Below are 21,059 nucleotides of genomic sequence, written 5' to 3' on the forward strand. Positions count from 1 at the left end.
TATGCTCTGAAAATGTAGACCTGGACTTGAGTTTTGTTATAGACTATAACATATTTAACTGTTGTTGTTTTTTTCAGTAGCACTTTTTAGGAATTTTAACTCTCGAACAAAAACCTGTCTTCCCTTTCAAAATAAAATTAAGTTTTTTTTGTATATTTTTTGCTACGATGTGTGGAATTATCTTACACTTACTAACTTCTGTGCTAAAAATTGCACTTTTTCTGAGCATGATGGGTTATTTAAACTGGATAATTGTCGTAAAGTAATTGTTCTATTTGCTTCTTTTCATGGTATAATTGTAAAAATAGAATAAAGATATTTTGAAATTTAAGAAGCGCTGGTCTCGTTTTTTTATAATTTACAAAAACACTGACAAAAGACAACAGATTATCAAACAAATATTTATTTTATTTGCTAAAAGACATTTAAAAAGTCAAAATATTTCCCCATTTTCAGTTTAAAGAACGTAGTGTAATATTTTACTTTTGAGGAGCACAATAGAAAAAGCTACAAAAAAATTATACAAAACAAATAAATGTCAAATGTCTCTAGTTATTCTGCAGATGTTGCTGTGTGTCAGATGCCCTTCCAGATGTTGTGGTCACTTATAGAAATTATCAGAGAAAACTTTTGTGGATTTTTTGTGGACGTTTTGAAAATTTCTTATGAAAAGCATCAGGGAATGAGATTCTGCTCCAATACCACGCGCTAAAAATACTAAACAATTTATACATTCATAGGACTAATCTTAAAGCTGCATTGTGTAACTTTCTGGTTATGGGTCTGTCACCTGCTTGTTTCTATGGACATGTCAGGCCTTTAAAATTATGATTTGAGTTTGTAATAAATGACAAAAAATTATGAAAGGAAATGATGATGGTGAAAATAATATTGGTTTAAGTATAGGGACAATTTTTTTAATTTTTATTATTATAATTTTTTTAATGGGAGAGTGAAAAGGGGAGAAAAAAAAACAAAACAAAAAACTGAAGAAAAAGAGAGAAAAGGAATTCCAGTTGTGAATTGGCTGCCATGTGTAGTGTGTGTAGTGTGATGCTTTAAACATGATTTCAACAAAATAAAAGATGTTTTCGTGTACATTATATGGGTTTTGTCTTACTCTACGTCATGAAAATCCAAAGAAAGTGTAAAATGTTTAGTAAAATCTTGAATATAATGATCTTAAGTGTGTTTTGGAGAAATGTGGAGTCCAATCTTTATGTGGCTCTAACTGAAATTCTCCTTTAACGGCTTTTGTAACTGGGCCAGTGTTTTCCAGGGTTGAGTCCAAGATGAACCAAAAACCTTCGGAAGTTGCCCAATATTCTCCTGGTGCGTTGTGGGAGCTCAGAGCAGGAGTCCCAGAGGTTCTTTGGTTGGTGTCTCTGTCTGCGAGCTGTGGGAGTTTACACACGACCTGGAAGAGAAATAAAATGTAAAAGGAATTTAAAACAGGACGAAACTAGGACTAAACCAGGGCTTAACTGGGACTAAACTAGGACTAAACCAAATCGAAACCAGGTCTTAACCAGGACTAAACCGGAACTAAACCGGGACTAAACCGGGACTAAACCAGGACTAAACCGGGACTAAACCAGGGTTTAATTGGGAATAAGCTAGGACTAAACCAAGGCTAAACCAGGACTAAAAAAAGGACTCAACTAGGACTAAACCAGAGCTTAACTGAGACTAAACCAGGACTAAACTGAGACTAAACCAGGACTAAACTGGGACTAAACCAGGGCTTAACAGAGATGAAAAGAGGACTAAACCAGGCTAAACCAGGACTAAAACCAGGACTAAACCAAGAGTAAACCAGGGCTAAACCAGGACTAAACCAGAACCAAACCAGGGCTTAACTGAGACTAAACTAGGACTAAACCAGGACTAAAAAAAACAAGTCTAACTCAGGACTTAATCAGAACCAAACCAGGACTAGACCAGGGCTTCATTGGGACTAAACTGGGACTAAACTAGGACTAAACCAGGGCTAAAAGTAAGTGAAATAAACTAGGATTTATTTTAAATCTGAACTAAACCGTGTTCCACATAAAACAACATCAGATGTATGTTCAAGGACTAAACCAGGTCTAGACCAGGACTAAGTGGAACTACACACGCTCCAAACCAGATCTAAACCAGGTCTCTGCCTCACCGTCTCCAGCAGAGGGCGTTGTTGCTGCTGTCGGTCCCATTTCTTGTTTGTTTATTTTGTTGTTGACAGTCGTAAACAGAATCGGGAAGTGGCAGTCCGCTCGTTTCCGGGAGCAACAGGCACAAACCGCAGCCCACGATTGGTCCGCTGCTGTACACCAACATCGCAGCCAATGAGATCGCTCCGTCTGAACTGGGCGGGACTAAGGTGTTGGCGAGGCATCCGAGTCGAAAGCAGAGGTTCACCAGAGACACACAGCGCTGCCTGGAACCCAAAACAACACTATTTTCTGATTTTATAATGTAGTTTCCTCGTCACAAACAAACCTGGAGTTGTGTTTTGTTTGTTTTAGTTTTATTCAGGAAGATCTCCACTGTGTTTTTAAACTCCACACACCTTCACTAGAATCATTTGGATCATTTCAGCCGCTGGAATTTCCGATCTCTACTGAACTAAAGTGAAAAAGCAGCAGTTCACTTCATGACATCACAAGTTGACAGAAATTTGGCATGAATTAGGTCTGGATTGACCTGGATTGACCTGGATTTGGCACAAATTTTGTCTAGTTTGGCACAAATTTGGTATGAATTTGACCTGGTTTGACACAAATTTGGCCTTGTTTGGCATGGATTTATCCTTGTTTGGCCTGGATTGGAATGGACTGTTACAGATTTGGCCTGGATTTACATGGATTTGGCACAAATTTGGCACAAATTTGTCCTGGTTTGGCATGTCTTTGGCCTGGTTTGTCCTAAATTGGGACAGATTGGCACGAATGTGGCTATGACTGACATGGATTTGGTCTGGTTTAGTACAAATTTGACCTTGTTTGGCACATATTTGACCTTGTTTGGCCTGGACTGGATTGGACTGGCACGGATTTGGCCTTGTTTGGCCTGGACTGGATTGGACTGGCACGGATTTGGCCTTGACTGACATGGATTCGATATGGTTAGAAATAAATTTGGCATGAATTTGACCTGGTTTGGCATGTGTTTGGCCTTGATTGACATGGATTTGGCACAGATTTGGCCTGGTTTGGCATGTATTTGTCCTGGTTTGGCCTAAATTGGAATAGATTGGCACGCATTTGGCTTTAATTGACACGGATTTGGCACAGATTTGGCCCTGGATTGATGTGGATTTGACATGAATTTAGTCTTGATTGGAACAGATTGGCCTCAATGTGGCTTTGATTGACATGGATTTGGTCTGGTTTGGCACAAATTTGACCTTGTTTGGCACATATTTGACCTAGACTGGAATAGACTGGCACAGATTTGGCACAAATTTGGCCTGGTTTGGCATGTATTTGGTTAATACGAACATTTAAATGACCAAAATGACGAGGCTCACAGCAGCAGCCACAGAGAGACGAGACATAATATTCCAATACTTAATAATCCATTTTATTTATTGCTTTGGTTGTGTTTGGTTCATCAATGGTTTATTCAAGTCCATTTTTGTGAACAAGTCCTCGCTGTGAGTCAGACACATTAGACTAGTTCTGTCTTAACAAGTCTGTTTTATTTAGGCCTGTTGTTTTTGGTTGTTTTACAGTTCCTGTGTTAAATGTTCTTTAGAAAGTAAGGTTTATTGATCTTTGAAAGGGTGTGTTTGCATTTTTATTCCAATGTCATTATAATAGTTGAAACTGGTCTCAAAATGTCAATATTATTGTTTATCGCAATAAATTCTTGGTCAGTTAATCATCCAGCAAAATCAGTTTTCGTTACAGGCCTAGCTGTTACTACTGTAAAACAAGGCACGATATTATTGTGAGATTTCTGACGATACGATATCAAGATATATCACGGTTATTGTGACATCGTGTCATAATAGTAATGGTGATTCTGCTGTGATAAACCGACCTCCGCCTCGAGAAAGTGCAACAGAACAGCCTCAAACATTTACAACGAATGTCGAGAGAAGTGACTGATTTATTGACTACTGACCATCAATAGAAAGCGGGATGATATTGTTTTGTGGTGGGAGTTACCTGACGATGGTGGGGAAGAGCTCGATGCTGTACAGGTTGGAGATGAGCGTGGCCATTAAGATACAGAGCTTCCCCAGAAGAGCAGAGGACATGACCAGCACGGCCTCACCTGAACGACACACGGCACAACGTTAGACTCACTGTTTATACTTGTGACACAACGAACACAACAAAAATTTTTAAGATCGTCTGAAAACTCAAGAAAAAACACAAAATGGTTTTAAACAGCACATTTTCAGGAGCCTGTGATAATCCGTGTATCATTCGTTCATTCATTTTTCAATATAAAAAAAAAAAAAAAGAAAATGAAAAAATATCTGTTTTCTTCATTATTTGGCTCCAAAATCAAAATGAAAAAACAGATAACGATTTGTTTTTACAAATCTACTTGTGACTGTATCTACTTGTGACTGTAACTGTCTGTGTGAGAGACTTGTTTAACAGGACAGATGAGCTCACCTGTTGTACTTCCAACATTACACACACATTAAAATGCAGATTAAAATCTAACTGCCGTAATGGAGCGTCAGACTGAGCACATCAGCTGCCAAGTGGGTCAGATTCAGAACTTTAAAATCGGCTTTAAAATCAGAATTAAACCACCCAATTTATTCTGATTTAAGTTTAATTACATATAATTATTAGGAATTAAGTGTTTACATTTTTAAAGCGGAAATCATTTTTATTCTGAATTAAATAATTTTTCATTGAAATTTTTTGGACAACTGACAGCCAACTCTCATTAACCAACACAAACTAAATATTATAAAATCTTTAGATGGTAAAAAATGGTCAAAACGACAAAAAATTGAAATCATACAGTTTTCATAAAATGACAACAACACAAATGTAGGATTTTTATAGATTTTAAATTGATTTTTATTATGTAGCAGAGGACAGCTGACCTAAACACAGCTCGCAGATCAAGGCCTTTTTTGTCCAACATCTGCGCTCTGTATCCTCAGGTTGGGCCGTCAAACTCTACTGGGCTGCACACATTCTACAATTAAAAAGTACAATTTCATTCAGGGAACAAGATTGCACATTTTAACTGGCAGAATGTGTTTAGGTTGGGCCAATGGGTCTCAAATTAATTTTTGGGCTAATTTGGGGGGGGGGTGCTTGTTTATGTGCAGAAGATACAATGTGAAAAGAGTTATTTTGCATGAGATGGGCCCTTTAAAAACATGCTATAAGCTTTAAAGGTGCACTCTGTAACTTTTCTGGTGGAGGGTCCGTCAAACGCTTTTCTATCTTCATGGTGACCAAACCAGACCAAGTTACAGGTCAGATCTGTGGAGAGGCGACCCCGCTCACAGTCAGAATGTTGTTTTTCTAGGTATTTTTTGAGCTATAAAACCACCTGTAAGTGAATAAATGTAAAGTAGAGCTGTTTAATGTCACGCTGTGGAACATTCTAGACAGAGTAATGACGTATCCATAGAAACAAACAGGTGACGGACCCCTGAACGAAAAGTTACACAATGCACCTTTAAGAAAACTACAGTACTTTCTACATTACCCAACCTTTTTAGCCTAATGTGTTTTTAAAATATTCACAGATTTGTATTTTTGACCCTTGTGTGTTTCCTTACAGTTGTACTTCGACATGAGCAGCGACAGGAAGCAGGCGGCGCCGCTCAGGAACAGCGCGAGGATCGTGATCGGTCGGCGTCCCAGGCTGATCAGAGGGACGAGGAGGCAGGGCGCTTCCGACAGGCCCGAGAAAAACTGGGCGGAGTAGACGCCGACGCCAAACGATCCGATGTTCAGACAGATGCCGTAGTACGTCAGCGCCGAGGCCACGCTGAGGAGAGGAGGGCAGAGTTCAAAGGGAGGGCACGGGGAATGTGTGTTTAAAGGCGCACTATGTAACTTTTCGGGTGGGGGTCTGTCACCTGCGTAAGACCACAACTAAACTGTAATAAACGACTGAAAAGAAGTAATAAGGACTAAACCAGGACTAAAACAGGACTAAACCAGGACTAAACCAGGATGAAACCAGGACTAAACCAGGATGAAACCAGGACTAAACCAGGATGAAACCAGGTCTAAACCAGGACTCAACCAGGACTAAACCAGGATGAAACCAGGACTATAGGGCTAGACCAGGGCTAGACCAGGGCTAGACCAGGACTAAACTAGGACTACAGGGATAGAACAGGACTAAACCAGGATGAAAGTAGGACTATAGGGCTAGACCATGCCAAGACCAGGACTAAACCAGGATGAAACCAGGACTAGAGGGATAGACCAGGGGTAGACCATTACTAAACCAGGATAAAACCAGGACTATAGGACTAGACCAAGGCTAGACCAGGACTAAACCAAGACTAAACTAGGACTACAATGCTAGACCAGGACTAAACCAGGATGAAACCAGAACTATACGGCTAGACCAGGGCTAGACCAGGACTAAACCAGGATGAAACCAGGACTAGAGGGCTAGACCAGGACTAAACTAGAACAACAGGGCTAGACCAGGACTAAACCAGGATAAAACCAGGACTATAGGACTAGACCAGGGCTAGATCTGGACTAAACTAGGACTACAGGGCTAGACCAGGACTAAACCAGGATAAAACCAGGACTATAGGGCTAGACCAGGGCTAGACCAGGACTAAATCTAGACTAAACTACACCAGCTTTAATGATGGACTAAACCAAGACTATACCAGAACTAAACTAAAAATAAACCAAAACTAAAACAGAACTAAACCAGGACTAAATTACGATTAGACCCGAACGAAACCAGGACTAAACCAGGATGAAACCAGGACTAAACCAGGACTAAACCAGGATGAAACCAGGAATATAGGGCTAGACCAGGGCAAGAACAGAACTAAACAAGGAATAAACCAGCTTTACTGATGGACTAAACCAACACAAAACCTAAACCAGGACTTGACCAGGCGGACCATGAGGAATCTCTCATTTGTGTTGCCAGGTTCAAAGCTGAAATCCAGTGTGTTCAAACCTAAAATGTCTCTCTCTGATCTGAAGTTTTTTGTTGCTGAAAAAGAGCATCTCAGGACATTTATTGATCTGCTTTTATGTCAGTGGACGATGACGGTATTCACTCATTTATTGATCCACAAGGGAAATTATTTGGACACTGTAGCTCACACATCACAATATATTACAAAAACAAAGAGAAAAAATATAAATGGTCATAATAAATTCAAAATAAGAAGCAAAAATAGCAAGAGACCGGTGTCAAATATAAGAAAATCTACACAGAAAACCAAAGCGAAAATGACAAAAAGTAAAACACAGAGAAGGAACTTTAGCCCTTCTTACAGTGAAACTTTTTAGATTTTTTTCAAGATTGTCACCTGATGTAGCTCATGATGAAGAGGCGTTTGAGGACGGTGGGGTGGCGCAGGTGGATGGTGTCACAGTGGGCGGAGTCGGTCTCTATTTTGGCCTCAGCGGCTTTCTGCAGCTCAGAGTACGCGGAGTCCAGCAGCTGAAAGCAAACGAAACAACAATATAAAAGTAAAGTAAAAGGTCTGAGGTTTGTCCTGATTTAAACCTTTTCTGGTCCCAAGTCAAGTCCAGATTTAATCTTGGTTTAGTCTTGGTTTGGTCCTGGATTGGTCCTGATTTAATGCTGATTTAGTCTTGCCTGGTTTGGTTCTACTGTTTGGTTCTGGTTTAGTCCTGATTTAGTCCTGGTGTTTGTCCTGATTTAGTCCTGGTTTTTCTAATTTAGTGCTGATTTAGTCCTAGTTTGGTCCTGGTGTTTGGTCCTGGTTTGGTCCTGGTTTAGTGCTGGTTTAGTCCTGATTTAGTGCTGATTTAGTCCTGGTTTCGGTCCTGGTGTTTGGTCTTAGTTTAGTCCTGGATTAGTTCTGATTTAGTGCTGATTTAGTCCTGGTGTTTGGTCCTGGTTTGGTCCTAGTTTGGTTTTCATTTGGACCTAGTTTGGTTCTGGTTTAGTTCTGGTTTAGTCCACGTTTGGTCCTAGTGTTTGGCTCTGGTTTAGTCCTGATTTAGTGCTGATTTAATCCTGGTTTAGTCCTGATTTAGTCCTGGTTTGTTCCTGGTGTATGGTCCTTGTTTAGTCCTGATTTAGTCCTGGTTTGGTCTTGGTGTTTAGTCCTGGTTTAGTCCCGAGTTACTCCTGGGTTCTGGTTTAGTCCTAGTTTAGTCCTTGTCCTGGTTTATTCCTGGTTTAATCATGGATTGGTCCTGGTGTTTAGTCCTGGTTAGGTCTTGATATTTGGTCTTAGCTTGGTCCTTGTTTCATTCTGACTAAGATCAAACTTAAACCTTGAGACTAAACTCGTACTTGGTCGAGACAGTGTTTGTCCTTTTTGCTGTTGCCGCGGTAACGCTCCAAAACGTCCATCCTCTTCTTCAGCAGCAGCCAACGCGGAGACTCCGGGATCCAACTGGAATCACATTATACCACGTTTTGGAAAGGCATATCTCAAAAAACTTTTAAAGGTTCACTGTGTAACTTTTTGGTTATGAGTCCGTCACCTGCTTTTTTCTATGGATACGTCATTGCTCTGCCTGGAATGTTCCACAGTGTGACTTTAAACAGCTCTACCTTGGTTTAATCCTGGTTTGGTCCTGGTTTAGTCCTGATTTAATGCTGGTTTAAGGCCTAGTTTGGTCCTGGTTTGGTTCTGGTTTGATCCTGATTTAGTCCTGGTTTAATCCTGATTTAATGCTGGTTTAGTCCTGGTGTTTGGTCCTGGTTTGTTTCTGGTTTGATCCTGATTTAGTCCTGGTTTGGTCCTAGTTTAGTCCTGGTTTAGTCCTGATTTAATGCTGGTTTAGTCCTAGTTTGGTCCTGGTTTGGTTCTGGTTTGATCCTGATTTAGTGCTGATTTAGTCCTGGTTTAGTCCTGATTTAATGCTGATTTAGTCTTAGTTTGGTCCTGGTGTTTGGTCCTGGTTTGGTTCTGGTTTGATCCTGATTTAGTCCTGGTTTGGTCCTAGTTTAGTCCTGGTTTAGTCCTGATTTAATGCTGGTTTAGTCCTAGCTTGGTCCTGGTTTGATCCTAGTTTAGTCCTGATTTAGTCCTGATTTAATGCTGGTTTAGTACTAGTTTGGTCCTGGTGTCTAGTCCTGGTTTTATAGCTCAAAAATACCTCAAAAAACAGGCATTCTGACTGTGAGCAGGGTTGCCTCTCCACAGATCTGACCTGTAACTTGGTCTGGTTTGGTCTCCATGAAGATAGAAAGGTTTAATACCATATTTAATACACGTAACATTACAGACAAAGCAATAACATCTCCATAAAGAAAAGTATTTGACTGACTCTCCACCAGAAAAGTTACACAGTGCAGCTTTGAGTCAACAAACGCTCAACACTTTATTTTTTTAACTAAACGTGCTGTCATGAATGAATCAATAAAAAAAATTAAAAAAACAGGTGCAATCCCTGAGATAACCCACCACCTTTTTCTCCTCCACCGGCACATGCTGATCTCAGTGTATTTATACTAAACGACCTTAGTCCAGCCAACAAACAAAAACCGCAAACAAGGTGTAGGTGTGTTATTTTCACAGTAGTTTCCACCAGTGTCTGACCAGAACCTTTCTCCAGACTTTGGTCCAGGTGACAGAATTAAATGTTTCTGTTTTTGCCATTTCTCCATGTTGTTTTTACCAAGCAGGGGGTCTTTAAGGTCGCCACACACTACAGGATTTTTCAGTCAGAGTCTACGTTTATATGATGACGGTCTGAACAGAAGACGCAAAAGTGGTGTTGAGTCTTCACTTTTTATACCGTGTTTAGATGAGCGTTTTCGGGAGGAAATCTGCGTGCATACGGTGACGCAAAAGTACGCGACGTGAGCAGATCTGACCAGAGTTTTGCGTCTTGGGCAGTGTAGACGGAGACGCAACGGTGGAGCGTGTTCAACTTTTACACTCTGGAGGGTGGTTTCAGATTTTTGCGTTTTTAAGCCCCAAAAACGCCGTCACCGTCTAAACGAAAGGCACTTCTGATAAAATATTTTGTCGTTTTTACCCGCAAGCGTTCTCGTGTAAACGGGCCCTTGAACGATTTTTAAATGTGCGACAAAAAGCGCACACCACAGACACAAGGAGAATGTTACGAGACTTAAACTCTCCGATCGCAAAGACTGCAGTGGGATATGCCTGCAGACCACAGCTGTTTCCTGTCTACAGTAAAACAACTCGCTTTGAGACTCTTAAATGTTCAAAAGAGCACAGCAATTCTAGTTTAGATACAAGTCAAAACTGTGATATTATTTGTGAAATGTGTCTCTGTGTCCGTCACTCCTCTGCCCCTGGTGCTCTCTTTTATCGGCTTTTTGCAGGACGGGGGCTCTCCTCATCCCCAACTTTCTCTACGCCTTCGCAGCTTTTGCCCCACCCAGAATTGTCGGGCAGGTTTGTTGTGTCCAGCGCCCCCTGGCTGCAGGATCTAGAGGCTGCCTGTCTATATTTTGGGGTTCCCTCTCCTCCCCGGGTGCTAGTCTTGTCAATATCATCTGTACTGTGTTTTTGTTGTATGTGCTGATGTTGCGGAGGGGTAAAAAAGAAAGTTATGAGAGATTCCAGATAGTTTGTAGTAAAAAAGATAGTTATGTCACAGATAGTAATCTCAAGACCCACCTGTTTATCTTAGCTTTGGTGGGGGAGGGAATTGTTTTTAATCACTGTAAAGCGCTTTGTGTAGCATTTTTTTGTTCGAAAAGCGCTCTATAAATAAAGTTTGATTGTTTGACTGATTTATTGAATACCGTAGTGTTGCAGATGTTTGGTGGTTACGATTTATGACAGAGGATCTCAGAGTCACACAAAAAGTCGGGTCACGCCTCTCTGAACTCGGGGAGAAGCAAATCGCAGCCAAAATCAAGGGAAAATTCTCCTGTAGTGTGTGGCGGCTTTTAGTGAAACTTATTTTAACATTTTTATAACCCTAAACGCTGATTCCGAGCTCTATAAACCTACTATCGTCAATCTTGAATTCAGAATTACAGGAGACTTTATTGATAAGAAATGTTTAAATCACGCTGTCTTTCTGTTTTCTCACATTTGTTAAATAAAAGTTCATATATTAAGGTTAGAGTATTGTGTGTAATGAGATTAAATACAAACTAGAAGAGCGGGAGACAGGCGATCTGCGGCAGGGACAGCGTCAGGTGCAGCCAGGTCCAGGTGGGGGTGATCCAGGCCAAAACGGCTCCGCCCATCGTCCCCAGACTAAAGCAGAACGGGAGGACGGCGGCGGCCAGAGACGAAAGGGGGGCAGGGTCCACTCCACCGCTGAGAGGGAGAGAAGGAAGAGAGGAGAGAAAGAGAGAGGGTTTGAGAAGATAGAGAAGAGAGGAGAGAAAAAAGACAGAGAGGAGAGGAGGTAGGGAGAAGGGAAGGGAGGAGAGAAAAAGTGAGTGACAGACAGAGAGAAAGAGGGTGTGGTATGGAAAAAGGAAAAGGAGGAGAGAAGCGAGAGAGAGAGAATGGAGGGGAGAGGTGAGAGTGAGGAAGGGAACAGAAAAAGCGAGAGAGAGGACCGGAGAGAAGAAGAGAGAGAGGGGAGGGGGGCAGAGAAAAAAGAAAGAGAGGAGAGAAGAGAGAGAGCAGTGGCGGTGAGGTGAGGAGGTAAAGGAGAAAGAGCGAGAGGGAGGAGGGGGTAGAGAAAAAGAAGGGATGAGAGAGCGAGAGGAGGGGAGGGAGGGAGAGAGGAGGCAGATAGTGGAGAGAAAGAGAGAGGAAGGGGTGAGGAGATAAAAGAGAGAGAGAGAGAGAGAGAGAGGAGGGGGGATGATTAAGGGAGGGAAGAGAGAGAGGGACAGAGAGGATGGGAGAGAGTGAGGGGTGAGGAAATAAAGGAGAAAGAGAGGGAGAGAGGCAGGGGTAGAGAAAAAGAAAAGCGATGAGAGAGAAAGGAGGGGAGGGAGGGAGGGAGGGGGAGGCAGAGGGGGGAGAGAAAGAGAGAGGAAGGGGTGAGGACATAAAAGAGAGAGAGACAGGAGGGGTAGAAAAAAGGAAAGTGAGGAGAGAAGCAAAGAGAGCGAGGAGTTGCGTACAATTAAGGGAGGAAAGGGAGAGAGGAAGGGGTGAGGAGATCGAGAGAGAGAGAGAGGAGGGGGAGAGAAAAAGAAAGGGATGAGCGACGAGAGAGAGAGAGAGGAGTGAGGGAGGGAGGCAGAGTGTGGAGAGAAAGAGAGAGAGGAAGGGGTGAGGAGATAACGGAGAAAGAGAGAAAGAGATGAAGGGACAGAGAAAAAGGAAGGAGGAGGAGTGTGCAGAGGGGATACAGGGAAGGAGGGGGAGAAAGAGAGACAGAGAGAGAAGAGGGGAGAGGGAGGAAAGAGAAGGAGGAGAGAAGACACAGAGAGAGAGAGAGAGAGAAAATTTAGATAAAAATGTCCTAGAAAACTTCCTAAGACATAATTTAAACAACAACAAGGTTTGTATTTGAGGAGAAAACAGTTCAGTACAATATCATCCCTTTAAAATAAATAAAATATGAAGTATAAAGTATAAAAGTGTGTTACCCAGGCTGAAGGCGCAGTTGTTGATGATGCAGGAGCAGAGTCCAGTGAGACATCGAACAACGAGGAAGACGAGCGGCTGAGAGACCAGAGCGGGGACCAGGCCGCAGAAAGAGTGGACGAAGACGCACGCCAAGAGCACCGGACGCTTACCGAACCTGGGGAGCAGAGGAGCAGAGGAGAAGGGAGCAGAGGAGCAGAGAGAGAGAGAGTCAGAGAGAGAAGGTCAGAGGAACAGAGGAGGAGAGGGTCAGATGAACGAGGAGAAGGTCAGAAGAACAGAGGAGAGGGTCAGAGGAACAAAGAAGAGGGTCAGAGAGAAGAGGAGAGATTCTGAGGAGCAGAGGAGCAGGTCAGAGGAGAAGAGGAAAGGGTCAGTGGAACAGAGGAGAAAAAGAGCAGAGGAGAGGGTCAGAGGAGAAGAGGAGAGGAGCAGAGGAGAAGATCAAAAGAGCAGAGGAGAGGGTCAGAAGAGCAGAGGACAGGGTCAGAGGAGCAGAGGAGAGGGTCAGAGGAACAAAGGAGAGGGTCAGAGGAGCAAAGAAGAAAAAGAGAAGAGAGGAGGGTCAGAAGAGCAGAGGAAAAGGTCAGAGGAACAGAGGAGAGGGTCAGAGGAACAGAGGAGAGGGTCAGAGGAACAGAGGAGAAGGTCAGAGGAGAAGAGGAGAGGGTCAGAAGAGCAGAGAAGAGGGTCAGAGAAGAGAAGAGGGTCAGAGAAGAGGAGAGGGTCAGAGAAGAAAAGGAGAGGGTCAGAGGAGAAGAGAAGAGGGTCAGAGAAGAGGAGAGGGTCAGAGAAGAAAAGGAGAGGGTCAGAGGAGAAGAGAAGAGGGTCAGAGAAAGGAGAGGGTCAGAGGAGAAAAGAAGCGGGTCAGAGGAGAAAAGAGGGTCAGAGAAAAGGAGAAGGTCAGAGGAGAAGAGGAGAGGGTCTGAAGAGCAGAGGAGAAAACAAGCAGAGAGGAGGGTCAGAGGAGAAAAGGAGAAGGTCAGAAGAGCAGAGGAGAGGGTCAGAAGAGCAGACGATGCAGAGAACAGGGTCAGAGGAAGCTGAGATGAGATAGAAAATGTCACTTGTATGGGATCGACTTCGTTCCATTACCTGTCTGAAATGGCTCCTCCCACCAGAGAGCCGAGGAGCAGCCCGACCATGAAGAGAGTCTGACCATAACACAGCCACCCCCTCCATCTGCACACGGACTGCACACAAAAACACACACGAACGTCATTACATTAAATAATTACACAGAAAGCTTTGTACTATTCACATATTACAAGCCTATCTATTATTTAAAGTGCATATGAGAGATTACACTTCTTTCATTAAAACATAACATATTTAAGAGTTTACAAACTTTATTGCCTATTTTTTTTATTTTTTTCAATACTACATCAACAATGTCAAAAGTGCAAAATTTTCTGACTGATTTCATACTTTCTTTAAATAAATAATAATAAAATAACAATAATAAAAGAAATAAATACAATGCGAGTACAATGCAAAAGGGTTTATACATCGGACTGCATAAAATTATTCATTATAACAGCTTGTTTAGATTTAATATGTCAAAAGGCTGTCTTAAATTGCAAAAATTAATGAAGATAAATTTATTCTGGTGAAGTTTATGCTTATAAATTTACTTCCACGTAGCAACCATAAAGGAAACAAGCGCAAAAAACCTAAATCTAAATTACACAATAATCATGATTAGACTAATTAATATAAATACAACAGCTTTATTTTGTTGAATGCCTTCCTTACAGTTCAGATCTGTGGAGAGACGCCCCTACAGAAGGATTTATTGTATTTTTGAGCAAGAGAAACACCTGTAATGACTGGAAATGTTTAAAGTCGTACCAGGGCACATTCCAGGCAAAGCAGTAACATTTCCTTGGGGGTCAAAAAGTCAGCAGAGCCTCTTCCAGGAAAATTGCACAGTGCATCTTTAATACAGAATGCAATGTGATATTCTCAGTATTACACACATCTGCTGTTACATCATTTCTCCATCACGCGATTTCGTTACATAATCTAACGTTATCAAGCGCCGGTGTCAAAGGTCAGTCTGTACCTCGGTCAGGCTGGAGTAGAGTCTCCATTTTCAGGACTTCACACCTGCTTGTTTCTTAGGATATGTCATTGCTTTGCCTGGAATGTTCCACAGTGTGACTTTAAACAGCTCAGACTTACATTTATTCAACAACAGGAGGTTTTATGGCTCAAAAATACCTAGAAAAACAGACATTCTGACTCTCCACTGATCTGACTTGTAACTAGGATTGTGCAGAAATATCGAAATATTGATATATCGTATCATTTAATGTGATAATACAGTATCAATCAGTATCAATATCGTGGGCGTGAGTATTTTTTGGTATATTTTACTAAATTATTTTGTTACAGAGCTACAGTTTTGTTGCTTGTGTGGAAAAAAAGCAACTATTCTCTGGTTTAGTTTTATTCTGGTTAACAAATCCATATGTTTTACACTTAAAGGGATAGTTCGTTTTTTTTTTTACATGAATCTGTATGGCATCCCCATCAGCAGTGTCGTGCATCCACACTGACAGTGATAAGAACGGAGAGAAAATAGTGCCAAGCGATTATGAGGTCTGACTTTTACTTTTTTGAGGACAAAGGTTTTGTGATGCAAATGTGTCACTCTTTTGAACACGTATTGTTTTGAGAAGAAAAACGCGTCATTTTCGTGTCCCCAGCCAACTTGCCGGACTACTTTCGTCAGCACCGAAAACGTCCAGGATCTCGGCTCACCGGGCGCTGTCGGGGGTAAGTCGGTGTGGATGCACGACACCGCTGACAGGAATGCCATACAGATTCATGTCAAAAAACCCAAACTATCCCTTTAAGACTTGATTCATGGTACCATCCAAGGCCCCAGGAGTCTTCACCTGTTGCCCCCTGCTGCTCTCCTTTGTTACCGTCAGCTGTACCTGATATGATCATCCTTTGAAACAATGACCATCATTTTACCAACATGGGGTTTATGAGTTTAGTTTATTTGTTTATTTATCAGGGATAATGCACATAAAAACATTGAGCTACACAGAGAGGTCATATGCTTGGGTTATAGCAAAACTGGTCATTTCCAGCTTCAGTCTCGGGACAGGTTGATGTCAATAAAATACAGTGCAATGTATACTGATGCAATCCTTCATCCAGTCAATCAATAAGTAAAACTATAGTCTCATTCAGTCACCACATCCAAACACTATTTTTACATATTTACATTTCATATTGCTGCATTCAAACAGGACAGATTAATGTGTACAGGTTTGTTTGGTTAAAAGTCATTGTTTGTTCAGGCGTGCAAACATTTCATAATTAGAACATGATATAATTTCATGTGGGAGGCTGTTCCAGAGGTTTATGACTCTGTAGGAGAATGATGACAGACCAAATGAGGTTGTGCATCTTGGAACACGACGCTCTCCTCGGGCTGTGGACCGTGTGGTTCTACAGGTTTTCTCTGAACTGAGCACCACAAACTTTCTCAGTGGGCGGGCTCAGCTGAGTTATGAATGATTTTAAATAATGTTAATATTTGATTACATTTAAACATGTTGTCAACATTTAGCAATTTATATTTGACAAGTATTGAACAGTGGTGGCTCAGGCGAAACTTTTTTTCATGGATTTTAGTGCTCCTTTATACAATGTTTCTATCGGCTTTAAAAACGTTTCACACACCTGAGACCAGCGCGTAATACAATACTGAAGATGCGAGACAATCATGGCATTAAAATAAGTATATGACGCTTAAACTGTTAAAGAATTTCTAATATGTTTAAAATCCATCAAGTTAAACTTCAGTGTGTTTCCAAGCTTTTTAATGTGACTTTTAAAATTAAGTTTTGAGTAAAGTAATAAATGAGGGTGCTTTGTTATTGCTGTGAAATTCCTGCAAATGTTAATTTGCATTCTTTACCCACTTCTTTATGTATAAAATACTTCCTATACCTTTGCTCATGGTCAGCTTGCTCCACAGACATCATGCGTGTGCCTGCTTACAACATGGAACTTCCAACCAATAAAGACACCGCTACAGCAAATATGAACATGGAATTTTCTTCAACACTTGTTGAAGGAAGGAAACTTGTTTTGATTAAATGGGTGTGTTTACATGAACTTTGCACAAGACATGGTTAAACAAAGACTTGAGTATCAAATGTAGTATCATGATTTAGCCTTTATTTTTTATTGAATTGTACTGAATCGATTTGAAATACATCATATCGAATCGAAAGTGCACTGTATCAAGATATGTATCGTATCGTGGTCTAAGTATCGAGGTATGTATCGTATCGTAGCCTAAGTATTGAGGTGTGTATCGTATCGTGGCCTAAGTATCGAGGTATGTATCGTATCGGCAACTTCTTAATGTTACCCCTATTTGTAACTTGGTCTGGTTTGGTCTCCGTGAAGATAGAAAGGTTTAACACCGTAGTGCGAAACATTCCAGACAAAACAATATCCACAAAAGGTACACAATGTACCTATGAGTGACAACTGTGTGGACTTGGGTTTAGTGATTGCGCGACTAAAAAGGGGGCGTGGCAAAAACTTTCAAAACTATATGACGTATCTCTGTAAATCTGACCTAAATTGCACTCGCAAGACTGCACGGGAGTTTATGCATAAACAACTAAAGCACTAGGATCAATGTATTTAAATTGAGTTTAGTCTGCTTTTGTATATGTAGAAACCAAAAACATACCAAATCTTCAGCTAAACCACTCATTAACTTCTCATTTCTGTTGTTAAATCCTTATAATTTAAATAACACGATTAGCCGATTAATAAAAATACTGGTCAACTAAGACTCATCGACCGACTAAAGATCTACAGCCAAACTATTTCACAACATCGAATGTGAGAGAAACTGCAAAATAAAGGGAGTAAAAAGCAAATAAAAACAAGCTGTATTTGGGAATTGAAAAAATCTTGCAACAGTTTAAAAGCGTTAGACTTGTTGGGACCAGCCTTTGAAAAAGACTCCACCTCATTTTTGACACAGATAAACAATGAACTCACTCAACAACATAACAGCTGAACCAGGTCATTACTAAAAATGTTTTCGTTTTAAATACATTTCACAGTGGTGCCCAAAATATGTCTCTGGAGTCAAATCTGGCCCTCAAACTGATTTTTGTTGGCCCACATTCTGCTGAATTGTCACGTTTCAAATAGGAAGTGAACATGGGGTGCACTTCTGGCCTCCATCGACTCACTTTCTATTGAAAATCTCGCTTTAACTGCTGCAGTGAGCCTCGTCATTTTGGTCTTTTTCGTATTTATTTTGATTCTTTGCCCATAAATAAATACCTATTCTTAATCTGGAACTCCAAATTCGCTCCTATAACTGCCAGCTTCGATGAACTTCATTTGACTGGAACAAACGCTAGGGCTCACGTCAGGCTTCCTTAGACCACTTCTTTACACAATCTAGACCTGTGCATTTTAATACTGATACAGGAGTCAGACATTACGTGAGCGAGCTCGTTTATTAACCTGCGGCGCATGATTTTGCATTCAGATCCACGGTAAAGAGATCTGACGGACTTTAACAGAAAAACAAACAAGCTCCGTGTTTCCTCAGACAGTCACATGCATTCGCCATAATCAGCCTGGCTCACACACAAAGGGTAAACATTATCTAACTATTGTGGATTTTGGCCAGTCTTTAACTATTTGTTTTCTTAAATGACCATGCAGGTTACATAAGGAGAAACACTGGGTTGCACAAGGGGAATCAAAGAATAATCAAACCAAGAAACCCAAATTTATTGCTAATTAATATGGGTTAAAGCTGACAAAATTGGGCAAAATTCTAATTTGAAACGCCTAAAAATTTATTTTATATTTAAAGGTGCACTTTCTGGTAATTCTTTCTGGTAATTTTTTTTTTTTTTTTAAGCCCTAGAATGGTCAACAATATGACATTAAACTTGTCTGTCTCACATTTTTTAAATTCAAAGCTTTTTATTTATTTTTTTGCTCAAAAATTCCTTGGAAAATTAGTGGGAGTGTCAACTGCGTGACTCCATAGAGACGGAAAGATAAAACCATACTGTTTTTATTTTCAAAGTTCAAAAGTTTTAAAGTTTAAAAAAAAAATATTGTCAATTCTTCATACAAAAACATATCGAATCAGAATCAAAATTGTGTTACTGACTCCCATACGTATAAATAAATAATAAATGTTTTGGCCAATAGTATATTTGGTCTATATTTTGGGGGGAAAAAAAAGTGACATACTGGGGCTAATGAATCAATACTTTAAATAAACAACAGTAATCAATCGAGCCATATAAATCCATATAATTTGTCCATGTTGGGAGTAATTTAAGCACATTGAGCTGTAAATTAAACGATAAATACGATTAAAAAAATAAATAAAAATAATAAATCTTTCGAACTCACCTCTTGGCTCCACGTGAAAACCGTCCAATCAGCGATGGGCTCCGATAATTCCGCGGGCTCTGATTGGTTGAAAGCTGCCCTCGCGGCTGCTTCGGTGCGGTTGTCATGGCTACACGTGTCCACCACCGCCGCAGCCGTTAAAATGTCCAAAAAGAAGAGAAACGCCGAGAAAACGAAAACGAGCGATAAGCGCCAGTAAACAGCCAACTGCAGCGGGGACATGGTGATTGTTTTTAGGGTTTAAAAAAACTTCCCAGCGACGATAAATCAGATATTCTCCCAGATTTGGACAGATAAAAGTGCTAAAACGTGCAAAAACGTGAAAAAAGACGGGAAAATAACGAGATAAAGCAGTAAACGGCTATTTCCACTTGAGACATAATTGTCATTCGAGGTCATTCAGTTCGCGGTGCGTTGTTAGCTAAATAAATAAAATGTTTTCCTTTTTTAATTCAAAAAGATGTAACTTATTTTTAATCCCTGCACGTATTAAATGTTCCAAGCGGTGTAAAGTTATAAAAAAGTATCCCGAGTTACGCAGAAGGCAGCCGTCACCACCGGGGCTTGAGAGCTGTCCACGCCGCCTGATGTCCGCGCCTCATGTCGGGCTGAGTCGGGCTGAGCCTCCGCTGTCTGCCCCCGGTTCTCCTATTTCTCTGCGCCCACAGCTGCGTCTGTCATTTGTCAGCTCTCAGAACTGTCAAAACAAGACCCCGGTGACTCCAGTGAACTCTCCTCGACAAACTTTAACCACTCCTCTTTTCTCTTTAGGGTCACGACACGAGAAAAACACTTTGACAGACTGCAACGGTTTAGCCTCCAGCGGTTCGTCCCACGGATCCCCGAACAGGTAACCGCTAACTGGCCGCCATCTTGTGTCCGAGAAAACGTATTGCAACACGTAAAAATGCTTAAAAATATTACTCAAAATTTTCTCTTGTGAACTTTATGCCATATTAGAATGTTGTTTCCTCATTTAAAAAAAAAAAAAAAGTTCAGGTCAGACCAAGTTCAGTTCAGTGGTTTTCTATTGCACTGTAGTTAAATGCATTTTTGTTATGGGTTTTTAATCACAGCTTGGTTTTAACTGTAATTTAGGAAACTCTATTCAAGGTATAGCTTAATAATTGTAGTATAAAGGTTCTATATTACACAAATATTGACTCTTATGAGCTTTAAGCCATGTTATAATGTTGTTACCTCCTCAAAAACAGACCTAGAGTTTTGTTTCATTCACACATTTGAGTAACCCCCTTTATTATTAGTCTGTCTACATCTCCAAAGCTCAAAATACTGTGTTCCATCCATGGATCTATAATAAGAACTTATTATTAGGGAGTCCAAACGTCCCTTTTTACCTGGGACAGTCCCAGTTTTGAGCCATGTGTCCCCTGTCCCAGCAGATTTATGTGATTTGTCCCAGTTTTATACAAGAAATGTCCCAGGTGTCTCTCTTTTTGACCAATTTGTTCCCTGTCAACAGTAAAGAGAGGCATAAATTGTTATTTATTTAGGTAAAATACAAGCTGCTTAAAAATGACAAAAACACAAAGAAAATGTGACTATACTGACTCATGTTAGTCATGACTGGGCCAAGTGCAGAACAGTTTTCTTTAATTATGCGCTCGTTTCACAATTTTATTATTACCAACCACTCCAAACCGGGCATGTACCAGTTTTTGATTTGAAAATCTGGTCACACTACTTATTATACTTCCACCTTGTGATGTCATGAGGCGGTAGTGTTCAAGTTAGCAGTTCCAAGGCTGAAATCATTCAAATGATTCGATTGTGTACTGAGGTTTTAAAACACAGTGGAGCACTTCCTGTATCACCATATGACATCACAAGGTGGAATGTGTTTTCAGTTTCAAAGAAGAACACAGCCAAAATATGCAGCTCTACTGTGTTAATGAAAGAAAACACAACTTCGTTTACGTTTTTGATGAGGAAACAACATTATAACATAGATCAGAAAAAG

General features: G+C 40.8%; 1 protein-coding gene across 1 annotated transcript; it reads right to left on the minus strand.

Moving 5' to 3' along the window:
* Positions 1-387: 387 nt before the first annotated feature.
* Positions 388-19,869, minus strand: LOC110156609 (solute carrier family 22 member 6). The gene is given in 11 exon segments (XM_020920809.2): positions 388-1,417; positions 2,156-2,419; positions 4,155-4,263; positions 5,750-5,961; positions 7,490-7,623; positions 8,449-8,551; positions 11,243-11,369; positions 11,372-11,410; positions 12,646-12,800; positions 13,739-13,836; positions 19,079-19,869. Coding segments are annotated over 11 exon segments (1,533 nt in total). The 5' UTR covers positions 19,301-19,869; the 3' UTR covers positions 388-1,347.
* Positions 19,870-21,059: the final 1,190 nt, after the last annotated feature.

Source organism: Boleophthalmus pectinirostris, unplaced genomic scaffold (assembly GCF_026225935.1).
Source record: "Boleophthalmus pectinirostris isolate CB_2022bp ecotype Guang Dong unplaced genomic scaffold, ASM2622593v1 HiC_scaffold_11, whole genome shotgun sequence".
Lineage (NCBI taxonomy): Eukaryota > Metazoa > Chordata > Actinopteri > Gobiiformes > Gobiidae > Boleophthalmus > Boleophthalmus pectinirostris.